We start from the raw sequence: 26,883 nt of genomic DNA, 5'->3' as shown, positions 1-26,883 counted from the left end.
GTAATATGTGAAGATGTTATTGATATCTTCAAACAGCCATTGCAGTAGTTTACTGTAAAACACCTACAGTAACTAGCAGGCAACAGTGTTGACAGTATATGACTGTAGAAATGGCAGGTGAGGGCTAACAGTGTATGTGAAATGAGGACATGACTGCAGCTGGCCATGAGGCCCAAACCAGCATGTCCAGTGCAAAAAGGCTTTGACTTTTTAATTCTACTTAACATTATTTTATTTATCCGTTACATTGAAGAGACCTTTTTGAAGGAGTTTGGTTTACTTATGAGCACTTGAGCTTAAATGAGACTTGGGTGTTTGTAATAGACGTACAGTAGGTTATGGTGTCGACCATGATTTGTTGCAATTTTGAGGTGTTCAGTCTTATTATGATTTAAGAAAATAAATGCGATTGCTCTCCTCACAAACCAACTGTTTCTAGTTTTTCACTGACGTGTCTCTTAAGTGTTGAGGACTAGTGCTGCTTTGAGCCTACATTCAGTATGAGTAAAATACTCAAGTACTGTTAAAATCAGATACTCTAAGACTTTTACTCAAGTCGTTTTGGAATTGGTGACTTGTAACTTGTAATGGAGTAATTTTCACTGCAAGGTATCTGTACTTTTACTTAAGTATGGTTTTCAGGTACTCTTTACACCTCTGGAAGGGAAGTACACCATATACATGATGTCAACACAGTAACCCAGGCTGTGAAATCCCTAAAGTCATTTTTGTTATTTACAGTTTTGTACATAATATAAATAACATTCTGTGACAATATAACCTTAATATCTTTAAAGTTGGGGTAACATGCTATTACATGCGATCTGAATTCTTTACACTGTTAAACGTACTGGCTTCTCATGCTTAACATGGTCAACTTGATAAAAAACGAGTTGGACATATGATGTTGTATTTCTGTGCTCGATTCACTCCCCCTGCACTCCAAAGGATGCCGGACATGAACCGCACGCGATGAATCAAACTAAGTAATATGTCTGTGTTTTGTTGGCAACCGGTGCGTACATGCATAATGTAAAGAATACGAAAGGATAATTGCGGTGATGTATTGTGTGCTCGTGTTGTAGTTCCGTCCCACTGCCTGCCTTCAACAGCTCGTCTTTTTCCGGAAATAATCGTAAAGCTGTATCTCTCTTTTACAAATTTGATCAAACTAAATACTCTTCGAAGATAAGACGTATGCAATACTACTGTATATGTACTCAAGATTAATATGAGATTTGAGACAGAAGACAGAAGCTGCGTGTGTTACCCCATCTTTAATATCGACTGAGTAAGGCCATGTCAAAAATTGAAATCACAGTGCAGATGATGCTTGAAATCAAACTTTGATGCTCACAGTCTCATATTTAGATTCTGAGACTTTAGCCTGGTTTTCACGGAAAGGGTCACATTTTTCAGACAGACCCTAAATCTATGTGAAGCCATGACATTTCCTGTTCTAAACTCACGTATGTTTTCTCTTCTATTAGCTTTGACTATCTTCAGTTGACTGTGTACACATCACACTTTCCTTCCACCTAGAAAAGTGGAAGCTCAAAGCAGCACACAACGCTTGTCGCTTGTGTTGAGCAGGCTCTCACAAGGAAGGGCTTTTAACTTAAATGTTTATAGTCTTCTAGCATGTTGTGTCATCATCATACATTTCAAAATGAATTAAGATGCTGGTTTGTGTCTTGAAGGAAATAATAACATATCAGTACCTTTCCCGGTGGAGTCAAGTCTGCGTTGTTTTGCCTGAACTTCTCCTGTAGAGTCTCAGCCAGCTGACACAACAGGAAACCGTTGTCTAACCTGTCCATGAAGCTTTCGGCGGTAATCTCGACACCTGACGGAAAACAAATGATTTGACTGTGTTTCATTGTAATTGCCTATATATAAGCAATATAGTGTTGAATGTATTATTTGCATATTAAATGCAATGTATAGCCTAAAACTACACTTATTTAAATGCTGTTTAGTTCTACTTCCCTGTATTCAAATTCACTTGGAAGGACCTAGCTGATCTATTTTGCAATAAAAACACACTCAGAGAGAAACACAATACTACTATGATCAACATGTGGGGGCTGTATTTGACTGACTTCCAGACGATCATTCCTTTTCTGTGAGGTCACTGTGAAACAGGAGTTGGTGGCAGGGGGTTGGGATATCTGTGGAAGGAGCATATTTTCTCATCCACTCCATTTTTTTTGTTCATAGAGGGGCGTCAGTGGTTGGGGGGTTCGGATGTTTTAATGAGTTCCAAATGTGGCAATTGAACCTTGCAGAGAGAAGACGGGGAGCCTGTGAAATTCCTTCTGAACGTACCTCCTCTATCCCCTCTCCAGCAATATCTTAGCCAAAGAAACGAAACAAACGCTATTCCTAATATTCTGGATCATATAACAAAACAACAGGTGAGAATTCTCGTAATACACTTCAAAAAGATTAGGTTGACCTGATCAAATAGCTTAGACGGTGTGTGCTTCGATTTTTGTTCAAATCCCACATATGAATCACAGCAGTTTTATTTATATAGCACTTTTCACAATGGACATATTTTCAAGTAGATCTACAGACATCATATTGCAGTTTTAGTGTCTTAAACCCTATTCGCATGGGATTAGAATTATCTGGGGACCTCTGGTCATTTGTAATAATTGCAGAGATTGTCTGTGATCATGTTGCGCATTCGCACTGGATAAGTGAACTCAGTGATTTTACTCGAATTTACTGACTTATCTCCCGGAAATGACGTGAAGGCGCTTCCCTCTTTCTAAACATAAACTCACGAAAGAGAGCTTAACACGGATGCGCTGTCTGACAAGAGATTCACCGAGGCAGCCTTTAGCCCATTACTGTACACACCAGACTGGACCTCGCGTTGCGTTTTGCCGAGTCCCACAGTTTAGAAGCTATCTATCTTCATTAAACATGTCAAAGCAACTGTTTCAAATCGCGCTTAAGTGGTTTAAAAGCCTGTACACGAATAAGAGCGTGATTACATAATGTAACGCTAGACAAAGAATGTCAAAACAAATGGATGCTGCGTTAATTGCGTTAAATATTTATATACGCGTTAATTTGAAATAATTAATCGCATGCGTTAACGTGTTACCGTTGACAGCCCTATGTGAAAGTCTTGTCGTTGTAGGTGTAGTTGTATGTAAACCGAAGAATGTCATCCATCTCCATATATTCCTTCTTTTTTGTTTCGCTCTTCTGATCCTGTCATGTTTTTTTACAGTGAATATTTTCTCTCGACGATGGGTATGTAGCGACATAACCCAGCACCCAAAATACTGTGAAAACACTCCAACGCAGCTTCCATTCTATGCGTAAGATGACTGAAAAGGCGCACAGAAACCTTGAAAAAATGAGATACGATCCCGCCAAATCTTGTTCAAAATTTCAAATCGCAGAGATGCCGATTCGCACTGGACTAATATTATCACAGGACCTCGGTGTTTGTCAAAATATGGTAGGTAATTTGTGGGGGAATTTTTACTTGACAAATTACAGACATGGCCGTTTCGCACGGGATTAAGATCACAGACAATCTCTGCGATTATTACAAAAAACCAGAGGTCCCCAGATAATACTAATCCTGTGCGAATAGGACTTTAGTCTCATAGGATTTTCATTGAGAAGTTGTATGTCAAGTTACATAAAAAACGATTGATTCAAATGTTTATTATGACCACTATTATTTTAATAGTTGATGTTTGCAAACACCACTAATAAACAGTGCAGCTACACATATTAAAAAGTAATGCAAAAAAGTACAAAACAATGATGGAGAAAGCCACATGTATACACATAGCTCTTCATGGTTGTTTTCCTGTAACATAGATCAATTTCTCAGTTGAGCAGTTATTAGTCTAAAACATAACACGGAGACAGGCATAAGCCACTAAAGAGGCTCTCGACGGGCTTTGCAAAATGAGCGGTTGGTGTGTGGTTGTATATGAAGCCCCTATGCGGCCCACTGCGGCTCCTGGCTTCCATTTGCTTCAGGCAGACCAAAGACAAAGCCCAGTTTCAGCTGGCTGTTTGCGGCCTGAAAGCTGCCAGAAATTCCACAGACATCCCCCTCTATCCACACACACACAACTGAAGCCAAAACTATGACACACTACCATTCTTTTCTGCTCATAATTTGTGTCCTGGATTTTAATCACTTCAAGTGAACTGTATTCAGGTTCTGATTAATGCAGGGAAATGTAGGGAGAATAAAGATGTACAGCCACAAGTATGAATGCACAAAGATTGATGGGATTCCTCAAATCAACAATGACATATTTGCAGATGTTGGATACACATTAGGGGCCACATCGATTTTAAGTACACATAACTATAGAGACCTTAGAAAACATGCATAATACAGGTTGCGCTTTACTTAAAAAAGTAATGCTGAAGAGATACTGAAAAGCAAACACAATGAGCAAATTTAAGCATCACAAAAAAGACACACAGTGAAGCAGGATATGCCCAGAGCAACCTATGCAAATACAAGATGTATACAGTGTTTCCTCATGAACAGAACACACCAGTAGAATGAAGAAGGGCCTAGGACATAGACTTGCAGAATACCTTATAACTTAGTAAAATTGACATAAAGATTTCAGCATATGTTGTGTTTTGCCTGCTGTTCCCATTATGGGATGCAGGTGAGCCACCTAGCTTAAGCAGTAGTCACCAACTAGACTAGCAAAAACACATCCTGAATCAGAATGGACAAAGGTAGAAATGAATTATAAGTAACTACCCAACATGCTGGACAGCCAAAGGGCCAGGTCTTCCTTCATGGGCAGTAGACTGGCCTCATGTCGACTGGCCAGCCATTGACTGTACTGCTGTAGATCTGTGAGACCGGGACCTGCAAGCTGCTGCTTACTGCTTAGAGGACTAAACATCGCTTCTGAAAGCAGAGAAAGAGAGGTACATACATGGGTCAAGACTACTGAATCACATTACCTCAATCATCTGAACACCCAAACAAATGATTTCACTTTCCCACGGAGCACTACCATTGTCTTTCTGCCCTAAAGTCCTTCTGATCACTCAAGTTGTTTACCAATTTACAGTAGACTCTTATCTTATTATCCAGCTCCAGGCTTTTCTCTGTTCTGTGATACTGTATATTCACTCTCTTTTGTTTTCCATCTTAAAACAGAACAGAGCAGTCCAGTCCAGTCCAGTCCAGTCCTGCCTTAGTGTGAATCTCCATAACCAAACACTATGAATTATTATCTTAAATAACAAATATTTCTTTCTTAGCCCATTGGCAAAGTTTTTTGTGCCTTTAAAAATAAATGCTATAACATTTTGTTTAATTTAAACAGAAAAATATACTCGTTTGTACTCGTAGTTGATCTCAACTCTCTTACTCAACCTCATCTCTCTTACTCAACCCCAAATGAAGACTGAATCTTCCGGGAAATCATCAGCTAGCCGAAGACCACAGATATGAGTGGATGTATTTGCAATTCAAAAGGCATCTAACTGATGTCCTCGTTCTAGTTGGGGTTACAATGCCAAAAACAACTCAGTGGGCTTCTCTTTTTCTCAACCTTTTCCAGCACAGGAGCTCTTTCAGAAGGAAAACACAGCAAGAAAGAAAATGAAAGAGGAGATTTAGGTTTATCTGATAGATGCTTGGCCGGTAAAGTGAACTCAGGCGTACTATTCTGTGGAGCAAGGAAAATATACAGATTGACTTTCACTTCGCTTTCGTCTGCCAGCCATTCAGCCAGCCTGTCAGCCCACGATAACAATGTAACAATTGTCAAATCCAACTCCTCTTTCTCAGGTTACTTAGCTGGATGCAGGAGAGGCAAAACTTGGGAAGAGGTCTTTGTTCGGCAGTTGACAATATTTACAGTTCTCAGAACTCAAAATTTTGCTCATGCGTCTCTGGAATTCACATGTGATGCACAGCGCATTGTGGGCAAGGGGAATTCCCTCGAAATGTTGGGTGGCACTGGATATTGTCAACACATTTCCCCATGAATAATTTACCCAAAACACTATCACTGCAATTAATACATTCTCACCTTTAACGTCATATTTCATTCATGAGCGATGCTTCCATGTGCAAGATGCAGCAGGATACTTAGTAATTTAAAGTGTTTGCAGAGTATAAACTAGATTGGTATACTGTCATGGCTCTGCTTCCTTTAGTCATGTTTTTCTTGGTCCTGTAGCAGAGCCATGGCAAAGCCTTAGGTTATATGTGAGAAAGCCATGAGATGTTTGTTTTTTGACATCTCATGTGTTTTCTCATGTCTTGTCATTAGCCCCGCCCCTCTCGTTTCTTGTATTGCTTTCCTCTCGTGTCTAATGTTCATCACCTGTCCTGTGTAATTATCCCTCGTTTGTCTCTCCTTTAAAATGCCCTCTTGTTTCATTGTCTTGTTGCTCGTGGATTACGTGTGTGTGTATTGTATCTTGTGTGTGTTTCATGCTCGTGCTTCCCGTTGGTTATTCCTCTGTGCCTGTGTCTTCATGGATGTATCGCCCTTGTCAAAGTAAGTCTAGTTTAGTGTTAGTCTATTGTAATCTTGTCCAGTGTTGTATTAGTCTCTGTTTATTTAGTTAGTGTATTCAGTCTTTGTTCCTGTGGTTCCCGTTCATTGTGTCTTGTTTTCCCCATCGTGGGTTTTTGTTTTGTTTTATTTATTATTTGTAAAATTAAACATCTGTTAACCCCTTAATCCCCGCTGCCTGCATTTGGGTTCTCTCCACTCCATCCGTGACATATACATTGTCGTAAATGCAAAGAGCAGACGGATGTTACAGTGAGATATAACTGCCTTAGTCAAACAAAGAACACTTACAAGGAAACTTATGGAGATTAATAAAAGGAGATAAAATGAAGAAAAAACTAATTTAGGGATTTGCTTAATCAAATCCCCTTATGGGCACCTATTATATCTAGGGTGACCACCATTCCTGCTTTGCGTTGTACTGCACAGCATTTTCACCTCTTGTCCCATTGCATATTGAGAAAATGTCCTGCATTTTCATCAGTCTGTTGGTTTTTAGTTGTCACATTAAGAAAACCCATTCCTTAACCTGAAATGCACATGAGCGTTTGCGCTATTGTTTTTTAACTATTTAACAGCGCTGTGTCAAAAGCAGCAACCCGGTGCAAACTAGTGTCCAACAAGCTCATACAAACGTAACTATTTTTTAAAGCCTGACTTTTATCCAATGGATGAGAAGACGGCAGTGAATTCAGTCAACAAACTGTTGATCACGCTGTGACATTTTGATCTTCTATTTGTCTCATGCACTCACATGACGCAAATTCGCAGGTCAGATTTCATCAACCTTGAACTTTGCTACGCAGCGAAATCTTCGGATGGGCTTGCATTTCCAGTCCGCCGGAAACTTCTGACTAGTTTATAAAAAGGCCAATGAAATTGGCGAATGAAATTTGCATGCCGGACTCCGCCCCCGGATATCCGGGTATAAAAGGGAGACGGCATGCTGCATTCATTCACCTTTTGTTCTTCGGAGCCTTCACACTGATCGACTTCGAGACTTCAATCTCTACGCCGAATTACTGCTGGAATTTTATGACGTGGTGCAGCGGACGGTCCCTTCCTGCAGCGACTTTCCCCTGGGCGTCTCGGCAGTTCCAGAAGTGTTCGAGTTTTTTTCTAAAAGAGCAAATTTCTCCAGCGTGGCATGTCCCGCTGTTCTCATGGGTGCAACACACTCATCGAGGAGGGGGATGGACACGATGTCTGCTTCCAGTACGCTGGGGCAGACGTTGTGGATACGTCCTGCTAGCACTGCGGGCGGTTGACGATTCAGACGTTGCGTCACAGGCGGCTGTGCTCCCACGGGACTCAGCCACCACCTCGTCTGCTTCCCGTTCCGTGACGGCAGGACTACGGCCTTGCCGCCCGCTACGGCAAGCAGCGAGGGTGATATGAGGGTTACTGTGAGCGCTTATCCGCCAGCCACTGGCTCATGGACCGTTCGCACCTCGTCTCGCTCGTCTGACCGTTACCCAGGAGACGGTCCCACCGTCTTGTCCCTCAACCACGTATTCGGACACGATGCGTGATGATGAGATGTTGCAGCATCAGGGGGTGACGTACTGCCATCCGACTGCGACGATTCCTCGGGCTCCCTCCCTCGGGGGGTCGAGCCCAGGAAGAATTTGCGCAATGGTGAAGCACAACGTTGAGTATAAACACCAGCCCTCAGCACCCTCAGTCAGACAGTGCGTTGAGCTGCGTAATCGCCAGGCAGGAAAAACAGCAGAGCCGATCTCCTCCCCGGGGGCCATCCCCTGGCAAGGGATCCGTATTGCTGGCCATTGAACCACCCCCGCGGGGGCGATGAAGCAGATCAAACCCCTAATCCCCCTGTCTCGGTTCCTGGGAGCTTGGCTTCAGCTTCCCAGGCTGTCAGGCTGGCTAGGGAGGATGATCCGTCTCGGCTACGCGATCCAGTTCGCCAGACGCCCTCCCAAGTTTCGGGGCATCCTCTCTACCTCAGTCAGAGGTGGGGATGCACCTGTGCTTCGGGCAAGGTTGCCACCCTTCTGGCGAAGGGAGCGATCGAGCCCGTCCTACCAGCCGAGATGTTCAACGGGTTTTACAGCCCGTACTTCATTGTCCCAAAGAAGGGCGGGGGGTTGCGCCCATCCGAGATCTGCATGCCCTGAACAAGCACCTACACAAGCTGCCGTTCAGGAGGATAACGCAGAAGCGCATCCTGACGTCTGTCAGATGTCAGGACTGGTTCATGGCAATCGACCTGAAGGACGCGTACTTTCATGTCTCTTTTCTCTCTCGACATTGGCTGTTCCTACGGTTCGCTTTCGAGGGGCGGGCATATCAGTACAGGGTCCTCCCCTTCGGTCTGTCCTTGTCTCCACGTGTCTTCGCGAAGATCGTGGAAGCCGCCCTCCTTCCCCTCAGGGAAAGAGGTGTGCGGGTACTGAACTATCTCGACGACTGGCTCATTTGGCACACTCGCGAGATCTGTTGTGTACACACAGGGACCTGGTGCTCCGGCACCTAGATCGGTTGGGGCTACAGGTCAACTGGGAAAGGAGCAAGCTCTCCTCCGTGCAGAGCATCCTCTTTCTCGGTATGGAACTCGACTCGGTCTCCATGACGGCGCGACTGACTACAGAGCGCGCCCAGTCAGTGTTGAACTGCCTGAAGGTTCTCAGGCAGTCAGCGGTCCCCCTGAAACAATATCAGAGGCACCTGGGATACATGGCATCCTTGACGTGGGTGGTCCCCCTCGGGTTGATGCACATGCGACCGCTCCAACACTGGCTACAGAGTCGGGTTCCTTGGAGAGCATGGCACACCAGCAGCAGGCGTATGGTCATCACGCCAGTCTGCCGACGCACCCTGACCCCCTGGTCTTCTATGACCTTTTTTGCGGACAGGAGTCCCCCTAGAGCAGGTGTCAAGGCACGTCTTGGTGACGACGGTTGCCTCCCTGCAGGGTTGGGGTGCCGGGTGCAACGGGCATGCAGTGTCGGGGCGGTGGACGGGCCCCCGCCTGCGTTGGCATATCAACTGCCTAGAGTTGTGGGCTGTGCTATGTGCACTGAGGAGGTTACAACCTCTCGTGCGGAGCAAGCAAGTGCTGGTCCGGACGGACAGCACAGCTCCCGTGGCGTATATCAATCGTCAGGGTGGCGTTCGCTCACGGCAGCTAACACGACTCGCCCGACGCCTCCTCCTTTGGAGTCAGCAGGTGATCAGCTCCCTGCGAGCCACACACATCCCGGGCGTCCTGAACCAGACAGCCGACGCGTTCTCTCGTCAGTCGACGCCTCATGGAGAGTGGCGACTCCATCCCCGCGCCAGCTCATTTGGGAGCAGTTCGGCCAGGCACAGGTGGACCTGTTGCCTCCCCGGACTCCACCCATTGTCCGCTTTGGTACTCCCTGACCAAGGCACCCCTCGGCACGGATGCCCTTGCTCACAGCTGGCCGCGGGACAAGCGGAAGTACGCCTTCCACCCAGTGAGCCGCATTGCACAGACCCTGTGCAAGGTCAGGGAAGAGGAGCATCAAGTGGTACTAGTTGCACCCTACTGGCCCAACCGGACTTGGTTCTCAGAGCTGGTGCTTCTGATAACAACTCCCCCCTGGCCGATTCCCCTAACAGAGGACCTTCTGTCACAGGGGAAGGGCACGTAACGCCATCCCAGGCAGACCCCTGGAACTTCCATGTTTGGACGGGATGAGAAGATCCTGAGTGGCCCACCCCCTGCGTGGTTGGGACATCACTCAGGCTAGGGCCTTGGCCACTAGGCGGCTATACGCCCATAAGTGGCGCCTCTTCTCGTCCTGGTGCTCTTCTCGATGAGAAGACCCGCAGAGTTGCTCGATCGGGAACGTGCTGTCCCTTCCTCAAGATTGACTGGAGAGTAACCTCTCCCCCCTCCACACTGGGAGTGTATGTAGCCGCTACGGCAGCTCATCACGACCCAGTTGTTGGGAAGCCTCTGGGACAGCATGATCTGGTCATTAGGTTCCTAAGGGGCGCGAGAAGGCGACCGCCTCATCTGCGCCCGGTACCCTCTTGCAACCTAGGTGGCTGCCCTCCCTCCTTCGAGCCCCTCGGAGCTGCCGTTATTTCTCACCTCACGATAAAGACGGCTCTCCTGATGGCGCTCACCTCCAAGAGGGTAGGGGACCTACAAAGCACCCTCCGTGTCCACAGATTGCCTAGAACTCAGGCCCGGTGTTCTCACGTTATCCTGAGACCCCGGCCCGGCTATGTGCCCAAAGTTCCCACCACTCCCCCTAGAGACCAGGTGGTGAACCTGCAGGCGCTCCCCACTGGGGAGGAAGACCCAACCCCATCCGTGTTGTGTCCAGTACGTGCACTGCGCCTCTGCTTGGACCGCACGCAGAGCTTCAGAAGCTCTGAGCAGCTCTTTATCTGTTTTGGAGATCAGCAGAAGGGGAGGGCTGTCTCCAAACAGAGGCTGGCGCACTGGATCGTGGATGCCGTCGCTACAGCAGACCGATCTCAAGATCGCCCCTGCCCATTAGGAGTGAGGCACACTCCTCATGGGCACTGGCTCAGGGCGCCTCTCTGGCAGACATCTGCAGAGCTGCAGGGTTGGGCTACACCCATCACCTTTGCGAGGTTCTACAACCTACGCGTGGAACCGGTGTCAGCCCGCGTCCTGCAGGGCAACACGTAGGACCGGCAGCCGGTAGGGCGTACGCCTGCGAAAGCCCTTCCCCCTTCCTTTAGGGGGATCAGCGGCTATTTACGCCTCCCTTCTTTCCCCAGTAAAGAACAAGCATTCCATCCATCACTAAGCACCTCCTGGGGGCAGGCTTGGCAGAGCAGCCCTGCCCCCTTAGGCAGGGTAACAGTTGAGTTATCTACCACATAGCTCTAACCGGACCTAGTGCTCCAGATGTGGTAACCCCCCAAGTGGGCGGTTCTGTCTGATGTATCCTCATGAATGGTTCCCACCTCGGTAACCCATGACCTCCCTAGGTGGACTCCCACCTTGCGGTTAACTCCTTCAGTCCGCACATTTTCCCATGAGTTCTCCCCTGATGGTGAGACCATGTGGTGTCTCCACTAATTCCTCCCTACGATAGGTAGTGGTCTCTGTAGCGTTTTTCCCCCAGGGGGATTAATGCTTACCCAGTGGCCCTTACGGTGCCGGGCGGCTTCTCGCTGTAAGAGAATCAAGGCCTCCGCCCGTGACGGCCGGTGGCAGGGGTTTCCCAGCTTTTCTTCAAAACCCCCTACCTCTCCACTGGACGGTTACAATTTCGTGCTAGCGCTCGTCTGACTCGCCCAGGCCAGTCAGCATCGCTCCGCTGGAGATTGTGACGAGGCACAGCGCTGTGGCGTTTTCTATAGGAACCCCATCTGTCGGCTCGACACAACGTCGAGAGACCGACAGAAAGGGAACGTCTTGGTTACGGATGTAACCTCAGTTCCCTGATGGAGGGAACGAGACATTGTGTCCTTCTTGCCACAACGCTGGCCGCCCGCCGCAGCGGTCGAGGGATGCTCAGGCTCCTCAGACCAAAAGGTGAATGAATGCAGCACGCCGTCTCCCTTTTATACCCGGATATCCGTGGGCGGATTTGTCATTCGCCAATTTCATTGGCCTTTTCTAAACTTGTCAGAAGTTGATAGGTTCTCAAGAGCGAACCCCATCTGTCGGCTCGACACAACGTCTAGTTCCCTCCATCAGGGAACTGAGGTTACATCCGTAACCAAGACGTTTTACACTACCTTTCAGTGGTGTGCCACATTGTCCCACACAAACATATTACCTGTCCCACATTTGGTTTGTTGGGTGGTAGTCATCCTTATTACACCTGATAATGTTTCTCATCTACTTTTGATAAGTTCTGAGGGAATAGTCTGTAATTTTATGATCCATTACATCCATCATTTAGGCTACATGGTAGTAGTGTATCTCTGCATGATCAGCAGTGTTGACTTTACAAATATGATCGTGTGTGTTTTCTGAGTGATGTGGTTTAAAAAAGCCGGACTCCAGATCCTGAAATCTAAAAAGTATGGGGTTGTTTCAACCCATGGTGGGGTAAAATATGGAGAAAACTAACCATTAGGTTATGAAGGTTGTATGACAAGAACCCAGACTTTTTGTGTACGTTTTCTTCAAAAATGCAATGATTTGAATTTCCCAAAGCTATTTCTGACAGACCAGCATTCTCTTTGTCATTTAGACAGAATATCACCATTTGCTGCTATAAAAGGTTCAGGCAATCACATGACCATCACCTGAAAACACATGTTCGCAAAAGCAAACCCCCATAGTTCTTACACATGAAAAGGACAAGTGCATTCATCATCATCATCATCATCATCATCATCACCAATACAGTGTGAAACATAAATCTTGAGGTAGGACTGTTATATTGAACATAATATTCTTTGAAAGGCACGATTTTGCTACCACAACTTATAAACTAAATATAAACTGTTATAAACTAATGTTGAAGAAGAGAGAAGGTTTTCCCTATTATATTATATGAATTTTCCATTCATAAAGCTATAAACCAAAAGCCTCATGCTTGAGTTTTTTCCCCTATAATAAGTTATTATCAGAGCTGATCTTTTGCATACATTACACTGAAAATGCTTCATCCTGTATTCAACTTAACCAAAGAACTTATCTAAATGACCATTAATCATGCCCTGCTTATATAAATAATTAAAATACTGTAGATGTATGACTGCACTGACATCCATGGTGCAGAAATTGTAAGCGGTTAAATATTTATGCTTGCACATCTGATTCTATTGCAGTTATTTGAGCTGAGATAATGTGTCATGTTTAACAAACACATAACACACGCTGTATTGTGTCCTTAAGCAGGAGGGTAAAACACTTACACACACACAAAGGACATCTTCAGTCTGCATCTACACATTTCATGTGATCTAATCTGACCTCCTGCATTAGTTCAGTTCAAAGTTCAATTTTATCTGATATTACAAAAGATGGTGCTTAGATTGAAACAATCTAAATTCTCTCTATTGCTGTCTGCACATTCCAGCAGACTGATCTTAACTATGTTTACAAGCTTTTAGCCATTTACTTTAACTGTTATTTCAAAGAGACTAGCCTATAACTATTTAACTGAGGCAGCGGCAACAGAGAAAACATGCATAGTGCTCTTTTAAAACAAAAATAATAAAAAGTCTGTATTCTCTGGTCTTGACTCCAATAATATTTCAAAGCTGCTGGTAGTCATTGTCTATTTTTGACACTTAAAGAGAAACCACAATTGCAACAGACTTCATTGTACAGACAATGAAAACTCTGAGATGAATTCCTCCCAAAACTGTTTCTGCAATATTTTTAATAAACCAAAATACCTTATCAAGTAAGTTTTAGATGTGTATATATTAACCAACTAGTAACAATAATAAAATATAATTAAAGTAAATGGACGAATAGAAATGAATGAATTAAAAACAAATGATAAATGTCTACTTGGAGTAATAAACTAAGAGAAAGCATGTACATTTGTTTTAAACACTCACCCTCCTGAATCAACCGCCTGCAGTCAGTCAGCTCTCTAACAGCAGACTGAAGTTTCACATGAATTCATGCTTTTCTCAAGCACAGGACTGCACACTGTTCTTCATGATATTCAGACTCAAAGCTCCGACTGTCATTGCGGCTCTCAGTTGAAAGTGCGTTCATGCAACACAGAACACACTGTGTGCGCTCGCCTCCCCTCTATGACACGCGAGACATGACGGGTCTTATAGCTCCTCTATATTTCACCGTTAAAATGTATGATGAATTAGGAAGTATAATGACGAATAAGAAGTAATATATTTCCTATATTAAATTATACATGTATTTATACAAAAAGAAAAAAAAACCGTTGGCACTAAAATATTAAAGAAGTTCAATGAATAAAAACACAATGTAATGCAACGTAAACTTGACGAAAAAGACCAACTGAAAATAGGCAACTGAATAAATATGCACATTCAATTCACTCCTAAAACATCCTGTAAAAATAGTGAATGAGGAAAAACGCATTTAAACTCAAACGAAAAAGAACGTGTAATGACTATATTAAAGTTGCTTATATATTTACTTAAATAAAAAAACGTTGACATTAAAATATCAAACATACATATATAGTTCAACAAAATAAAAATACTATGTAATGCAACGTAAACTTGAAAAAAGCAACTAAATATATTTACATATTAAAAAATATCCTAAGCATAATTTAAAATTATTTTAAAAAACAATACACTTTAAAAGTAATAACAAATAGTAGTTTTACGTTATAAAATTCTGAAATTAAAGTTTGTTTATAAAGTTGGACAGACTAGCTTAAAAAACCTTTATTATGAAAACTGACACAGAAGTGCGGAACCGCGATGATTGCGTCACGCGCGTTCTCCACCAATAGCGAAGCAAAAATACAGCACGCTGTATGGTGCCAGATAACCTCTGTTTCTCTTGTTTTTATTCATCAGTGCGGCATGTTCTGTGAATATGCTTGAGTCTATGCTCGTTTAATGCAGCGGGAGAAGAGCGTCAGTGATGGATGCTGTGTTGGGACGTCTACAGCAAGTCGTGGAGTTACTGGTGGTATCTCAGTTGGACTGTGTGAATGAATGGGATCATCAGACCATGCTCAGAGCGTTCGAGTGGGCTCAGTACTGCGAGCAGGTCCACGCTCGATCCCACTCGAATCCTGCGCTCAGATCCGCTCTGGAGTCCCGCCTGCATGACACCAACCAGCGGCTGCGGGAAACGTTACCCTCATACTCTCCAGTCATGTTGTCCGAACTTGCTCAATGTCAACACAAGCTGCTCGTTAATTTACTCAGAAATCCCTCTTCACCCTCCTCTATTATCCACGTATTTTCCCTCGATCGCAAAACTGCAGAGCAGGGGTTGGATATGGACCAGATCCCCGTTATCACGGGTAAATCCGCTTTAAAACTGTTGTGTTGCAGTTCGGACTGGACTAGTTATTCTGGGTTACAGAATGAAACGGAGGTAAGAGGCAAACTACTCAAAGAGCATCTGAAATCAATACTGACTCAGTATGGTAATGAAAATTCGGCGAGAATACTGCTGGATTCAATCCTACATGATAGCGCAGGGAAAACGGAAAACCTGTATGGCGTCATAGCGGCCGCGCTCCTCGCCAGTGATGACGACACGAACAATGTATCTCGCGACGTCATCCTCGACTGGCTTCAAATCCACGACGGATGTTTGAGTAAACTCTGCAGATCGCTGCCCCCCAGGCTTTGCTGCGCCCTATCGAGAGAGTCTGTGACATTTCGGCGGGGTTACTGTGACGTTTTGAAACGGTGGGCGAACAACCTGGAGTATGACGTCATGCACAGCGCTTGGGTACCGACGTGTTCTATAACGTCAGAGGAGACGGTGACATTTAATGTTCTATTTGATCGATTTAGGGCTTTGCTATATTCAGGGTCGCCAGTAAAAGAGGAGACCGAGACTAAGCTCGCAGAACTGAAAGTGGAAAGTGGGGACTTTGATGTTAAAGGTATTAGTGTTTGGACAGATCTCATCCTTAAGCTAAAGGTGTAATGTGGACCACATTTGATGGAATTAACAGAAATATGTCATGTTTCAAATATGTCATGCTTTAAAATGTGTCCTGTTTGAGAATGGAATTGCACTTATGTATTGTTGTTTTTTGCCAAATGATTCTTGTCATATTTTCTTGAAATATTATGAAATTATTTTTAATATATTTTTTACTGTCTTGTATTCAATTTTCTTAATTTTTCAATTTTCAAATCTATTAAACGATGTCCCTCAGCCTGTAGAGAAAAAAGTTCTTTATTCTGCATATGATATCTCAGGTTTCCAGCAGACAGGGGGAGACATTGTCCCTCACTATCGCCCATGTCCTTTCTTTGACAGTTGGCATTGTTGTTGTACATGTTTAAAGTTTCGATTTTAGTAATCTGCTTTTACATAAAAATAGATGATTTAATACATGAACACCAGGGATGCCCCATCACGGAAAACCTGAAAATATTAGGATTTTAAAGAAAACGGCAGTTTCTTGTGTTTTCTGTATGTTAATATGCAGTCTTACACTGTATGCATTTTATAAATATATTCGAGCAGATGAAAGAAAACTGCCCTGAATAGGCTGCATGACAGATGGTGGCATCTTTGTCACCTTGGAAACCATTGGCATTAGTCTCAGAATTTCATTTGAAATTGAAGAGACCAGGCAGCACATGCATGCGCCTCCTTAAATTGGTCCCCGGGGATGTGGAGACGCGTGCTTCATCGGCTGGATTTCATGTCTGTCACATTATGGGAGGAGGAGAATCTGCATAGACCGGGGTCACTCCACATTTAATGATTTATGAGGTCACATGAGGTTCAATCAAACCTCGTTGTTCATGAAATCTCAATAGCATTGTATTGCTTGTTGATATACGTTACTAGCTTTATTGATTGTGTGTGTCAAGTGTTTTATACTCTTTTAAGTCATCATAAAATCAGCCATCTAATCTTTCGTGATTTTACATCCTATGACATGCAATAAGATAATAAGACAACTGATTTAATTGAACCTGTGTTTCGTTTAGTATGGAACATGTTCACTGTCAAAGATTGAAGAGAAAAGCAGTTTAATTGAGCGTAACATTATTTAACCAGGTGTGTAGAGACTAGAGAACTCTAAAATTTAGTTTTTAGCTATTCATGCTCAGAGTTGATGCGGTTTCTCAGACACTTCAGTATATTCTTCTTTCACCCTTGTCTCCTTGGAAACAATGAAAACGTGTTTTCTCAGCTCAAATATGCACCGAGAAAGCAACTGGGTGCTATTGCTGTGAAAACACAACCCGCTCCATGGTGAATAATCAAAGGCGTGACTTCCTGACTTGGAAAGCAATTCAACTGCCTTCTTTTTGAATTGGCTGAAATGTCAATTTCATCCTTCTGACACAATTAGTTTTAATTACTAAAGAATTTGAAAAGCGTTTTTTTGGTAGATGGAGCATATTTATGCAGGAATGGCTTTAATGGGTGTACTGCATTATTGACCCTATGACTGATGTTTCTTATCTTATTATTATTCATTTTAATTTTGCATACACGGGTACATATTATATCTTTAGCAAAGGCGAAACATTAAAAATAAGTTATTTTTAACAAAACTGTAATATCTAGAAGAAAGAGAAAGCTCTCTGTTAGGATTTCTGTTCATTGTAATGGCTTAAACAAAAATTATCTTTATACAGAGGTTTTTGATCCAGTCACCCCCGCCTGCACCAAGGGAAACTTTAAAGGTTAAAAATGTGACAGTGATTTAATTTGCTAAAACACCATATGCTCTTTTTAGTGGCGTATTAAAATAATGCTTTATCAGCAGCTGTTTCTATGGGTCAGTCGGCCGCCATTTTGGAACAGTCAAAGTGGGCCCATAAACATAAAAGTTGAGAGCAAGTTGACTGTGTCTGCAGCTGTAGTTACACGTGTAGAAATATAAAATGTTACATGGTGTTGTGTTTACTCAAACGTTGTAATTGCTAAACTAACACAATACAACAAGGCATCAGCTTTCACATTACAACCTTTTAAAACATTAGTAAAACATTAGTAGCATTGAGTTTACGGAGTAGTTCACTATAAACTGCCTCGGAGTGCCTCCATGTAGCCCATCCACGACTTCAAGTACTACATAATCACGTTGGAAAGGTCACGCGTGACGTAAGTGGTGATTCTAACCCAGTGTTTACGAGTGTGGAGAAAGGAGACCCTTCAAAAGTTCTTGGATGTTGAATGACACAGTATATGTCTTTGTGCAAGATTATTGTTTAAAATTGTCAGTTCGTGTACATATCAGGGATGTTTAAATCTTTTAAAATCTACGTCACGCGTAATCTTTCCAACGTGATTGCGTAATACTGAAATCGTGGACGTGGATCGCGGAGGCAGTACAAGCAGTGTATTGTTTAAAAATTATTTTTCTTGTACCTTAACCAACAGCCCCCCGTTAAAGTGCATTATATGGATAAAAACCCTGGAAAGCTTTCCTCATAAGCCTCAATTTGTTTTCGACAGAAGAAATAAACACACGGACGGCTTTTATGACGTGGGTGAGTGAATATCATGACATTTTAATTTTATAATGAACTACTCCTTTAATACATGTATAACAATGCAACATATTCTCACGTTATCATAATTCTTCAGGAATTTGAAAAAATGTAGGGCGGGACTAGATTTCATCCACCGACAACTGATTGGATCGTTAAAAGGTGAAAGATTTGAACGCCAGTTTGCAATCTGTCAGTCATTGCAGCCCCGCCCTCGCGCCATTCCTCGTGACAAGAAGTGAAGAGAGGTAGTTTCTAAGGGGGAGGAGGTTAACTTTTTTTATTACAGTTTTTTTCAACTGCTTACACACATTTTCAAAAAGCTGCCTCTTTTTTTCAAAACTTTACACACAAATCCAAGAATTGCACACACAAAATGCTAAATGCCTCACATCTCTTTCAAAATGAAGCACTACATTAAAAATATCACAAACACATTTCAAAAGCAAACATTTGTCTTCTGTTGCAAACACTTTTACCGTAATGTTATATTTTGGGATATATCATGTACACACAGTTATTCAAAACCTAAAGCTCTTAGTTCATGAGCTCCTCTGTACATTTCTGTACAAGATTGAAAGAAATTGGCAGAGAGATGTTTAAAATTCACTGTAAAAACAAAAGCCAAACTTTTTATTTCTTGTGTTTATTTATGTTTTTGCTGGTTGTGAATACAGTATTACTGTACACGGTACGGGAAAAAAAATTCTGGAGGACACAATGTATTGTTGAGGGGCTCACAGCATTTATGTTCGCAAAAATTGTGGCATCATTACAGTAAGCATATGGTTGCGTATATTTCACGAATTCTAAAAGCATTATTGGCCAAAACCAAATTCACGATAGCCGTCTCTTGCTCTTCAGTGAACATGAAACCTTCGCCTTTCCACTCTGTAGAAGATTCAGGAACAGTGTGAGTATGTGCCATAAACTGTAACATAATAACTATTTTATACAATAAGGTCAGAATGTCTTCTTACAGTTGGCTGTACTGCTGTACAGTGTGATACCTCACCAGACTGTGACCAATGCAGTGCACCGTAGTAAATGAATGCAAGGGTACTACTGTAAAATACTGTATATGTATTATAGCCTACTGTCTGTGTACATTAGATCATGTGTACATAACAGTAGATTGTTACATACCTGTTCTCATTTCTAAAAGTTCAAATTATACCTGCCATTGTAAGTCGACTCAAATTGGGCTGGACTCTCTGTACAGCCTCTCTTGTTGTTACAGTAAACCGTGGTTTATCACATGATCAATGACTGTAGCCCTGACTGTAGCACCTGACCACACTTCTTGTTCCTCGTCTTCCTCCTCTTCTTCCGACTCGTCCTCTAATTCGAACTCTGCCTCGTCCTCTGGCTCTCCCTCCAACTCCCCTTACTCTGTCTACATTGTTTGCATCCATTGTTCAAAACCTATAACTTGACCCTTGGCCTATTTATAGGCCTCTTCTAAAGTCATGATTGGTTGGTGTTAAGTACAGCAATGTGTGTTTGCACATGTGAGGAGTTAGTGTGAGGCACTGAAGAATTAGTGTGGCATTTTGATTGGTTGTGTTTGAAAAAGGAAATCAGTATACTTCCTGTAAGATTTTTGTGTGTTACATAGAGAATTGTGTGTTGTGTTTTGCAAAAAGTGATTTATGAAACTGAAAACTGAGTCAAAGGTCGAGAATTAGTGTATGGTTTTGCCGATTTGGTGTGTGGTTCTGGTGTTTGAGTGTCAGGTTTCAGAAATTGTGTGACAAGTAAACATTTTGTGTGTAAGCAGTTGAAAAAATCTGTAAAGATTACAAGTGCAAATTAATAAAAAGAAAATAATGATGTGCATGGATAAATAAGTAAGGGTTTAACAGCCGGCTGCTTGTACATTATCCAGCTTATTACACGGCTACTTGCCACATGCGAAAAAACTGGACAAGAAATGTGAATTAGAAATATTTTATTAGCTCATTTTTACAGAATGCAGACCTTCAGCGAGGAAAAGCCATTTACTTTCGGTTGTAAGGTAGTTGTAAGGTAAGAAACGACGTTCAAATGGCATGAACGGGCAATTTGATTTAATCATTTGTAAATATAATGTCACATATGTTGTTAAAGGACATATTTATATTTAATTTGTCAAAAAAAACCGTTCAAAATCATTTTCTGTATCGGGGTTACCATGTGTTATTAGTTTTGAGAGGTTGTTATCTGGGAATAACGACTGGACAATCAGAATCAAGCATTCCAAGGAGCCGTGTAATAATTTATTATAAATACTTCACTACTGTGTAAAACAATTAGAATGATAATTTTTATTTTCATGCTGACTTTAAGAGAAACTGAAATCTTGATCCTTATAAGATGGCAGTCACGTTGACGTCTATTAGTATGTTATTTAAATTAGCTTATCATACATTAGCTTAGCATGCAGGTAGACGATTAGCCTGCTTTCTAATAATATACACTATGAAAGTCACTTATGCTATTTCATTTATGAATTCCTCTCACAATAATACAGTGTGAGACATCAATATTAGGATAACGGCTTTTGTTCAGCTTTTACGATGTCCTACGGCAGACCCAGTTCACAAGGTCTTCACTACACCGGCAGAAGGAGGCCAATCTGATTGAATAGAAGTCAATGGAGGACATGCATGAGTGCACTAAATACTGATTTTTTTGTGGAAACACCTTATAAATTGCCACCTTATAAATTGACTAGCTATCTAGTGATATTCAACATGTTTATCATGACATTAATTCCTGTGGAATCTATAAATGTTGACTGAATGTCGTATAGCTAGGCCATTGTTGTCCATGTTGACCATTAAGCTTTTCCAATAATACAGATGCAGAGGTTGGCATCTGAAAGCCATATTCATTCAATATAATATTGTTGAAAGTTATCTGCATACTAAATGACACTCCGATATACAGAACCATCATTCAGAGAACACTTCATCAAAATAACCAAGACACCAGAGACATTGCTTAATTACTGTGGCACACACAGAAGTGTGTAGAACATATGTTTCATATAAGCACACACCTTCATTATTTGAAGAGAGCTGGTGTGTGTGTGTGCTGGGGGTGGGGTAATAACAACACCAGCAAGGACTTGGCTTGTTAGGCATGTGATGAAATACACAACTCGCAGAGATGGCAGATGGAAGAAAAGTGCAGACGAATTTTGCTGAGAGAAGAGAAAACACTGTTTATAATAAAAATTCCTTCATCATCTCTTCCGTTTAGAGGGAGAACATCTATCTCTATTGCCTCAGCCTGTGACCCCGAACAGTGTTTTATATTTAGAAATGTTGAAAGTAATTTTAAAGGTGCACTCAAGGTGTGCCCCATTGTGCATACATACTGTATGTAGCTACTGTTCTACGCCATTTTGTAGTACAAATAAAGTTATGTGTTGTGTTAATACTGGAATATGCACAGAGATGTAGTCAAAGGGAAGTCGTGCCACTCTGCGGCCAGTTTACAACGCGTCTCCGGGCAGTTATTACGTAATTCAAACAAGACGTGAATGGGGAATACTGATATTTATACAATCGCCGGCTAAAATCCTAACTAAATGACATATTTAAAAACAACATTTAAAAACAACGTTTGTTTCCTATGATCAAACATTATTTTTCATGTTGCTGTAGATACTACGCATGCGCAAAGCTTCGGTAGGGCGGCCATATGGAGCGTTGTGTTCCTCCCCATTCATTTCAATGGCAGTGACGCATCTTGTTAATATTAATATCTTTGGATGTAGTGCAATACAAGGACCTGGAAGATGAACTTTTTTTAAACGTAGAAGTGAAGCGTATGTTGGACACTGTATGTACCTGATGGTCGCATCCTTCCCTAAGTGGATGGGGCGGGGCTAAGCATATTTTAGTTATCGGCAACACATTGCATACATTTGGTGATTTAAAAAAACGAAAAACAGTGAATGATTCAATGTACTAGCGTTATGGAAACATCCGTTTAAGATGCTAACTTTCCATAAATGTGGGGGAATCCAGGTTGATTGGGACACTAAAACAACAATACATCTCTTTGTAATTTGGGATAACACATTTTGTGTTACTTTTAACCCAACTTGCGTTGTCCCTTTTATTTATTTAAAACAAAATCAACAAAAAATCACGCAATGTGTTAAAATAGGCCTAATGTGTTAAATAGCATAACCAAACAATGAGCTAATAATGAACACATCCTTTTTAAAAGTGATGCTGAGCCTATAGCACGTAGTAGTGCAAATTTTGAATGCAACTTTTTTTGTGTATGTTGTTATTTATGCTTTGTAAAGGTACAATTTTTGTCACTCCACACCTCACATTTGGCCTTTACAGTTTACTATACAAATTAACTGACAAAGAGTTACACAAATGTGTTTTGAAATTACTTCATAGTTTTCTAAAACATGCAACTGAAATCATGTGACCAACAACTAGTGCCAGTATTTATTGGCTTGAGGAGTCAAACAGCTGTAAAAACAGGGCAGGACAATAATACATTAGCCAAATTATCACCAAACATAAATTAATAATAAATATTAAGCATATACAATCCACCAGACAGAAAATAAAACATCTCTGATGATTCAACATTGCCTTTTGAGCTACTTTATATAGCAGAAATTATGCTATTACCAATAAAGTATACTGTAGCATTTGCTGTGTGGCTTGTATCAGAATGACCAGCAGACTTCAGCTGAACTGTCTTTGGTTTCATTAACACTCGCTCTGTTTGTAATATCAGCTGATGACGCATGCGTTCTCAGCTCCGCACAAGGACAAAGTGACAGAATGACACAGAATGAGGGAGCGAGAGGAAGAAAGAGAGGAAAGGAAAAATCAAAAGGAATTAGCAGGGATGGAAAAAGAGAAGCCGAAACGGCAAGAAGAAATGGAAAAGAAAGGGAAAAAGGAAGGGAAGGACAGGACAGGAGGAGTATGGGGAGGGTGTGAAATATTGATTGAGGAGCCTGGTCCCTAAAGGGACACGATCATATAGGTGTGACATCGCTCTGCTCCTTTGTGAACATGTTTGACTCATACACAATACACGAGGACTCACAGCTTTATGTGTGACAGCGTGAGTCACAGAATTACTTTTATTACACTGTGTGTGCGTCTGTGTTTGTGTCTGATTGTCGCTGCAGACATTATTAGCTCTTGTGGTGTAACATAACTTCAGAGGAGTCAATCTTTTGTTTTATTGCCCTGTGTTGCCTCGGTTTCATCAGCAAGCCTAATGCTGTACAAGACTCTGCTGACAGATAACTGTGCTCTATAAATACACCTCCAAACGTACCAGACTGTGTTCACACCAGCTGCAGAGAGAGAGAGAGAGAGAGAGAGAGAGAGCGTGTGAGGGTGGGTTGTGAAGTATTTGCCATGCATTGTGGTGTAATAAATCAAGGAAACGGTTCAGGCTTTGGGATGTGGGACGATGATTGAAAATCTAACATGATAACCCTGTCTCACTGTAGATTCAAACCCTGGAAAACAGTACATGTCAGAAAAGTGCTTATTCTGATTTCTCAACGTGTATGTTCTTCTGGATAACAATCTTAAGTGCAAGCAGTGTTGTCAACAAAAGTTCTTAACATTTAGATTTTGATATGTAATCTTTTCTATTTATTTAATGTATGTTTTGGATTTGCAATCCATGGTTAGAGAATGTATAGACGGTTTCATCTTAACAACATTAACAATACTGCGCATGCGCACTTTTGTGACTCCCCCAACTTAACTTCCGGTACACATTCACAAACAATAGAGTGCCTGTAGATTATTTCTGTTAACAACCGAAACCGAGAAGCGTTACTTGTCTAAATTTAGACAAGTAAACTTGTCTCTGCAATATTTAGAATTTAGACTGCGAAAACAAGCTTCGCTAGATGTCAATGTACCATACGGTTGTGTAAATGCGACCGAACTACAGGACCCATTCAACAAATTATTTATTAACTAAAATGAACATACAAACAAAATTCAACTCCGATTGTTAATATGATTGTTAATTATGTTAATATTAATAAAAAACTGTCAAATCAAAGTCAAATCAACTTTATTTATATAGCGTTTTTGACTATTTTCATTGTTACAAAGCAGCTGTACATAAAACATATTGACTATAAGCAAACATTTAAAGAACACATTTAAGATAAGGGAGAGAGAAAAACAGGTCAAATATTAAACAGAGTATAAATTCCTACATTCAATATTAATTAAGTAAAACTTTAAAATAAATAAAGCAGTCCCCCGGCCAGGCAAACAGTGCAAAACAGTATGCAAATAGTGGCGAGGAACCCAAAATTCCAATGGAGAAAAAAAAAACTCAGGCGAACCCAGGCCCAACCAGTGGATTCCAGTTCCCCTATGGCAAAAGCTGCAGCCTCTGCACAAGCTCGACAGTGCTTGCACAACAAGGCTAAATAAAAAAATAATAATAAATTTAGTAATAAGGTAAATTATAGGTTTAAGATTATCATTAATAATCTAGCAGTTGAAATTTTGTAGTGAAGACGTGTCAAGTCACCGCGTCCTTCTTTATCCAGCTCTATCATCTCAGCTCTTGTCAGGTCGCCTCTTTCCATTCTCTGCTCTACCATCAGGTCTGGGCATGAACTGCATCCTGCTCGCTGTGGTAACCATGGAACAATAAGACAAGACTGGCTGAGAGTAGAGTACTGTTCTGCACTCTTTGATGCAACAAGTACATCAGTTGTGTTTATGGTTCCGGTTGATCTAACTAATGCAGCCTAAACCCTCAGAGGACTTATATTATAGAAGTGTAGTGTATGCAAGATTAAAAAGATACGTCTTTAGTCTAGATTTAAACTGACAGAGTGTGTCTGCCTCCCGGACAGTGCAGGGAAGACTGTTCCAAAGTTTAGGCGCTAGATAGGTAAAGGATCTACCACCTGCACTTGATTTTGAAATTCTAGGTATTACCAACTGACAGGACGCCTGAGAGCATAATGCACGTGAAGGACTGTAATACTAGAGAAGTTCACTCAGGTACTGAGGAGCTAAACCATGTAAGGCTTTATAGGCAATAAGCAAGATTTTAAACTTAATGCGATGCTTTATAGATATCCAGTGACAGAACCGGGCTAATATGCTCATATTTTTTTTACGTGTTAGATCTCGAGCTGCTGCCTTTTGGACCAATTGGAGTTTTTGTAATAAGCCTGCAGGGCAACCATAATAGTGATGATTACAGTAATCTAGTCTTGATGTCATGAATGCATGAATTAACTTCTCTGCATCTGATAGTGACAGCATATGACGTAGTTTAGATATATTCTTAAAATAGAAAAATGCTATTTTACAGGTGTTGGCGACATGGCTCTCAAATGAGAGATTACTATTGAATAAAACGCCAAGATTCTTTGCTGACGACGAGGGTTTTATGGAACAACCATCAATAGATAAGCAGTATTCTTGGTTGTTACGTATGGTGGTTTTCGGTCCAATAAGTAACACTTCTGCTTTGTCCGGTAATATAAAGTTGAGTATCATCAGCATAACAGTGAAAGCTAACACCGTGTCGCTTTATTATATCTCCTAGAGGTAGCATGTATAATGAGAAGAGCAGAGGCCCTAAGACTGAGCCCTGTGGTACACCGTACTGGACTTGCGATTTGCGTGACACCTCATTGTTTATTGCTACAAATTGAAAACGGTCGGATAAAAAAGATTTAAACCATTTCAAAGCTATTCCCATAATGCTGATGTAATTTTCGAGTCTATGTAGGAGTGTGCTGTTGTCAATGGTGTCGAATGCAACACTAAGGTCTAGCAGCACTGATAACGAGATACAACCTTGGTCAGATGCCAAAAGCAGATCATTTGTAACTCTGATCATAGCACTCTCTGTACTGTGACATGCTCTAAATCCAGACTGGAATTCTTAATTGATGTCATTCCTTTGGAGTAAGGAACATAATTGAATTGAAACTACTTTTTCCAGAACTTTAGATATTCGATATAGGCCTGTAGTTCCCTAGTTCTCTAGGGTCAAGTTGGGTTTTTTTGACAATGGGCCTTATAACAGCCACCTTATATGCTTTAGGCACATGTCCTAGTGTCAGAGATGAGTTAATAATACTAAGAAGAGGATCTATCATTTCTGAGAACATCTCTTTCAGTAGATTTGTAGGTATAGGGTCTAGCATGCATGTTGTTGATTTAGATGATCTAATGATTTTAGACAGTTCATCGTGATTTACGGTAGA

The 26,883-nt window shown here is 41.8% G+C and overlaps 2 protein-coding genes across 4 annotated transcripts in view; one reads left to right on the top strand and one right to left on the bottom strand.

The window, feature by feature from the left end:
- LOC130549755 (growth arrest-specific protein 2) overlaps positions 1 to 14,199 on the bottom strand; it is a 60,595-nt gene extending 46,396 nt beyond the window's left edge. The window contains exons 1-3 of one of the 3 annotated variants that reach the window (XM_057327067.1): positions 14,049 to 14,199; positions 4,769 to 4,921; positions 1,722 to 1,846 (exon numbers count right to left, since the gene is read on the bottom strand). In XM_057327067.1, coding sequence (XP_057183050.1) covers positions 1,722 to 1,846; positions 4,769 to 4,916 — 273 coding nt within the window. In that variant the 5' untranslated portion in view covers positions 4,917 to 4,921; positions 14,049 to 14,199. Of the gene's footprint in view, positions 1 to 1,721; positions 1,847 to 2,102; positions 2,217 to 4,768; positions 4,922 to 14,048 lie in introns of those variants that run through there. The other 2 variants (XM_057327069.1, XM_057327068.1) reach the window with 2 other exon arrangements.
- Positions 14,200 to 14,920: 721 nt separating this feature from the next.
- On the top strand, positions 14,921 to 16,328 carry fancf (FA complementation group F). Its single transcript, XM_057327063.1, has one exon. The coding sequence runs from the start codon at positions 15,076 to 15,078 to the stop codon at positions 16,099 to 16,101; it is 1,026 nt and encodes a 341-aa protein (XP_057183046.1). The 5' UTR covers positions 14,921 to 15,075; the 3' UTR covers positions 16,102 to 16,328.
- Positions 16,329 to 26,883: the final 10,555 nt, after the last annotated feature.

This window comes from Triplophysa rosa, unplaced genomic scaffold, assembly GCF_024868665.1.
Source record: "Triplophysa rosa unplaced genomic scaffold, Trosa_1v2 scaffold16_ERROPOS6745844, whole genome shotgun sequence".
In the NCBI taxonomy this organism is placed as follows: domain Eukaryota; kingdom Metazoa; phylum Chordata; class Actinopteri; order Cypriniformes; family Nemacheilidae; genus Triplophysa; species Triplophysa rosa.
The sequence above is the reverse complement of the archived record's forward strand: the minus strand, read 5'-3'. Positions and strand labels throughout refer to the sequence as shown.

Bases quoted from the DNA above. Each gene is read 5' to 3' on its own strand.
- fancf (XM_057327063.1), top strand. From the start codon at position 15,076: ATGGATGCTGTGTTGGGACGTCTACAGCAAGTCGTGGAGTTACTGGTG.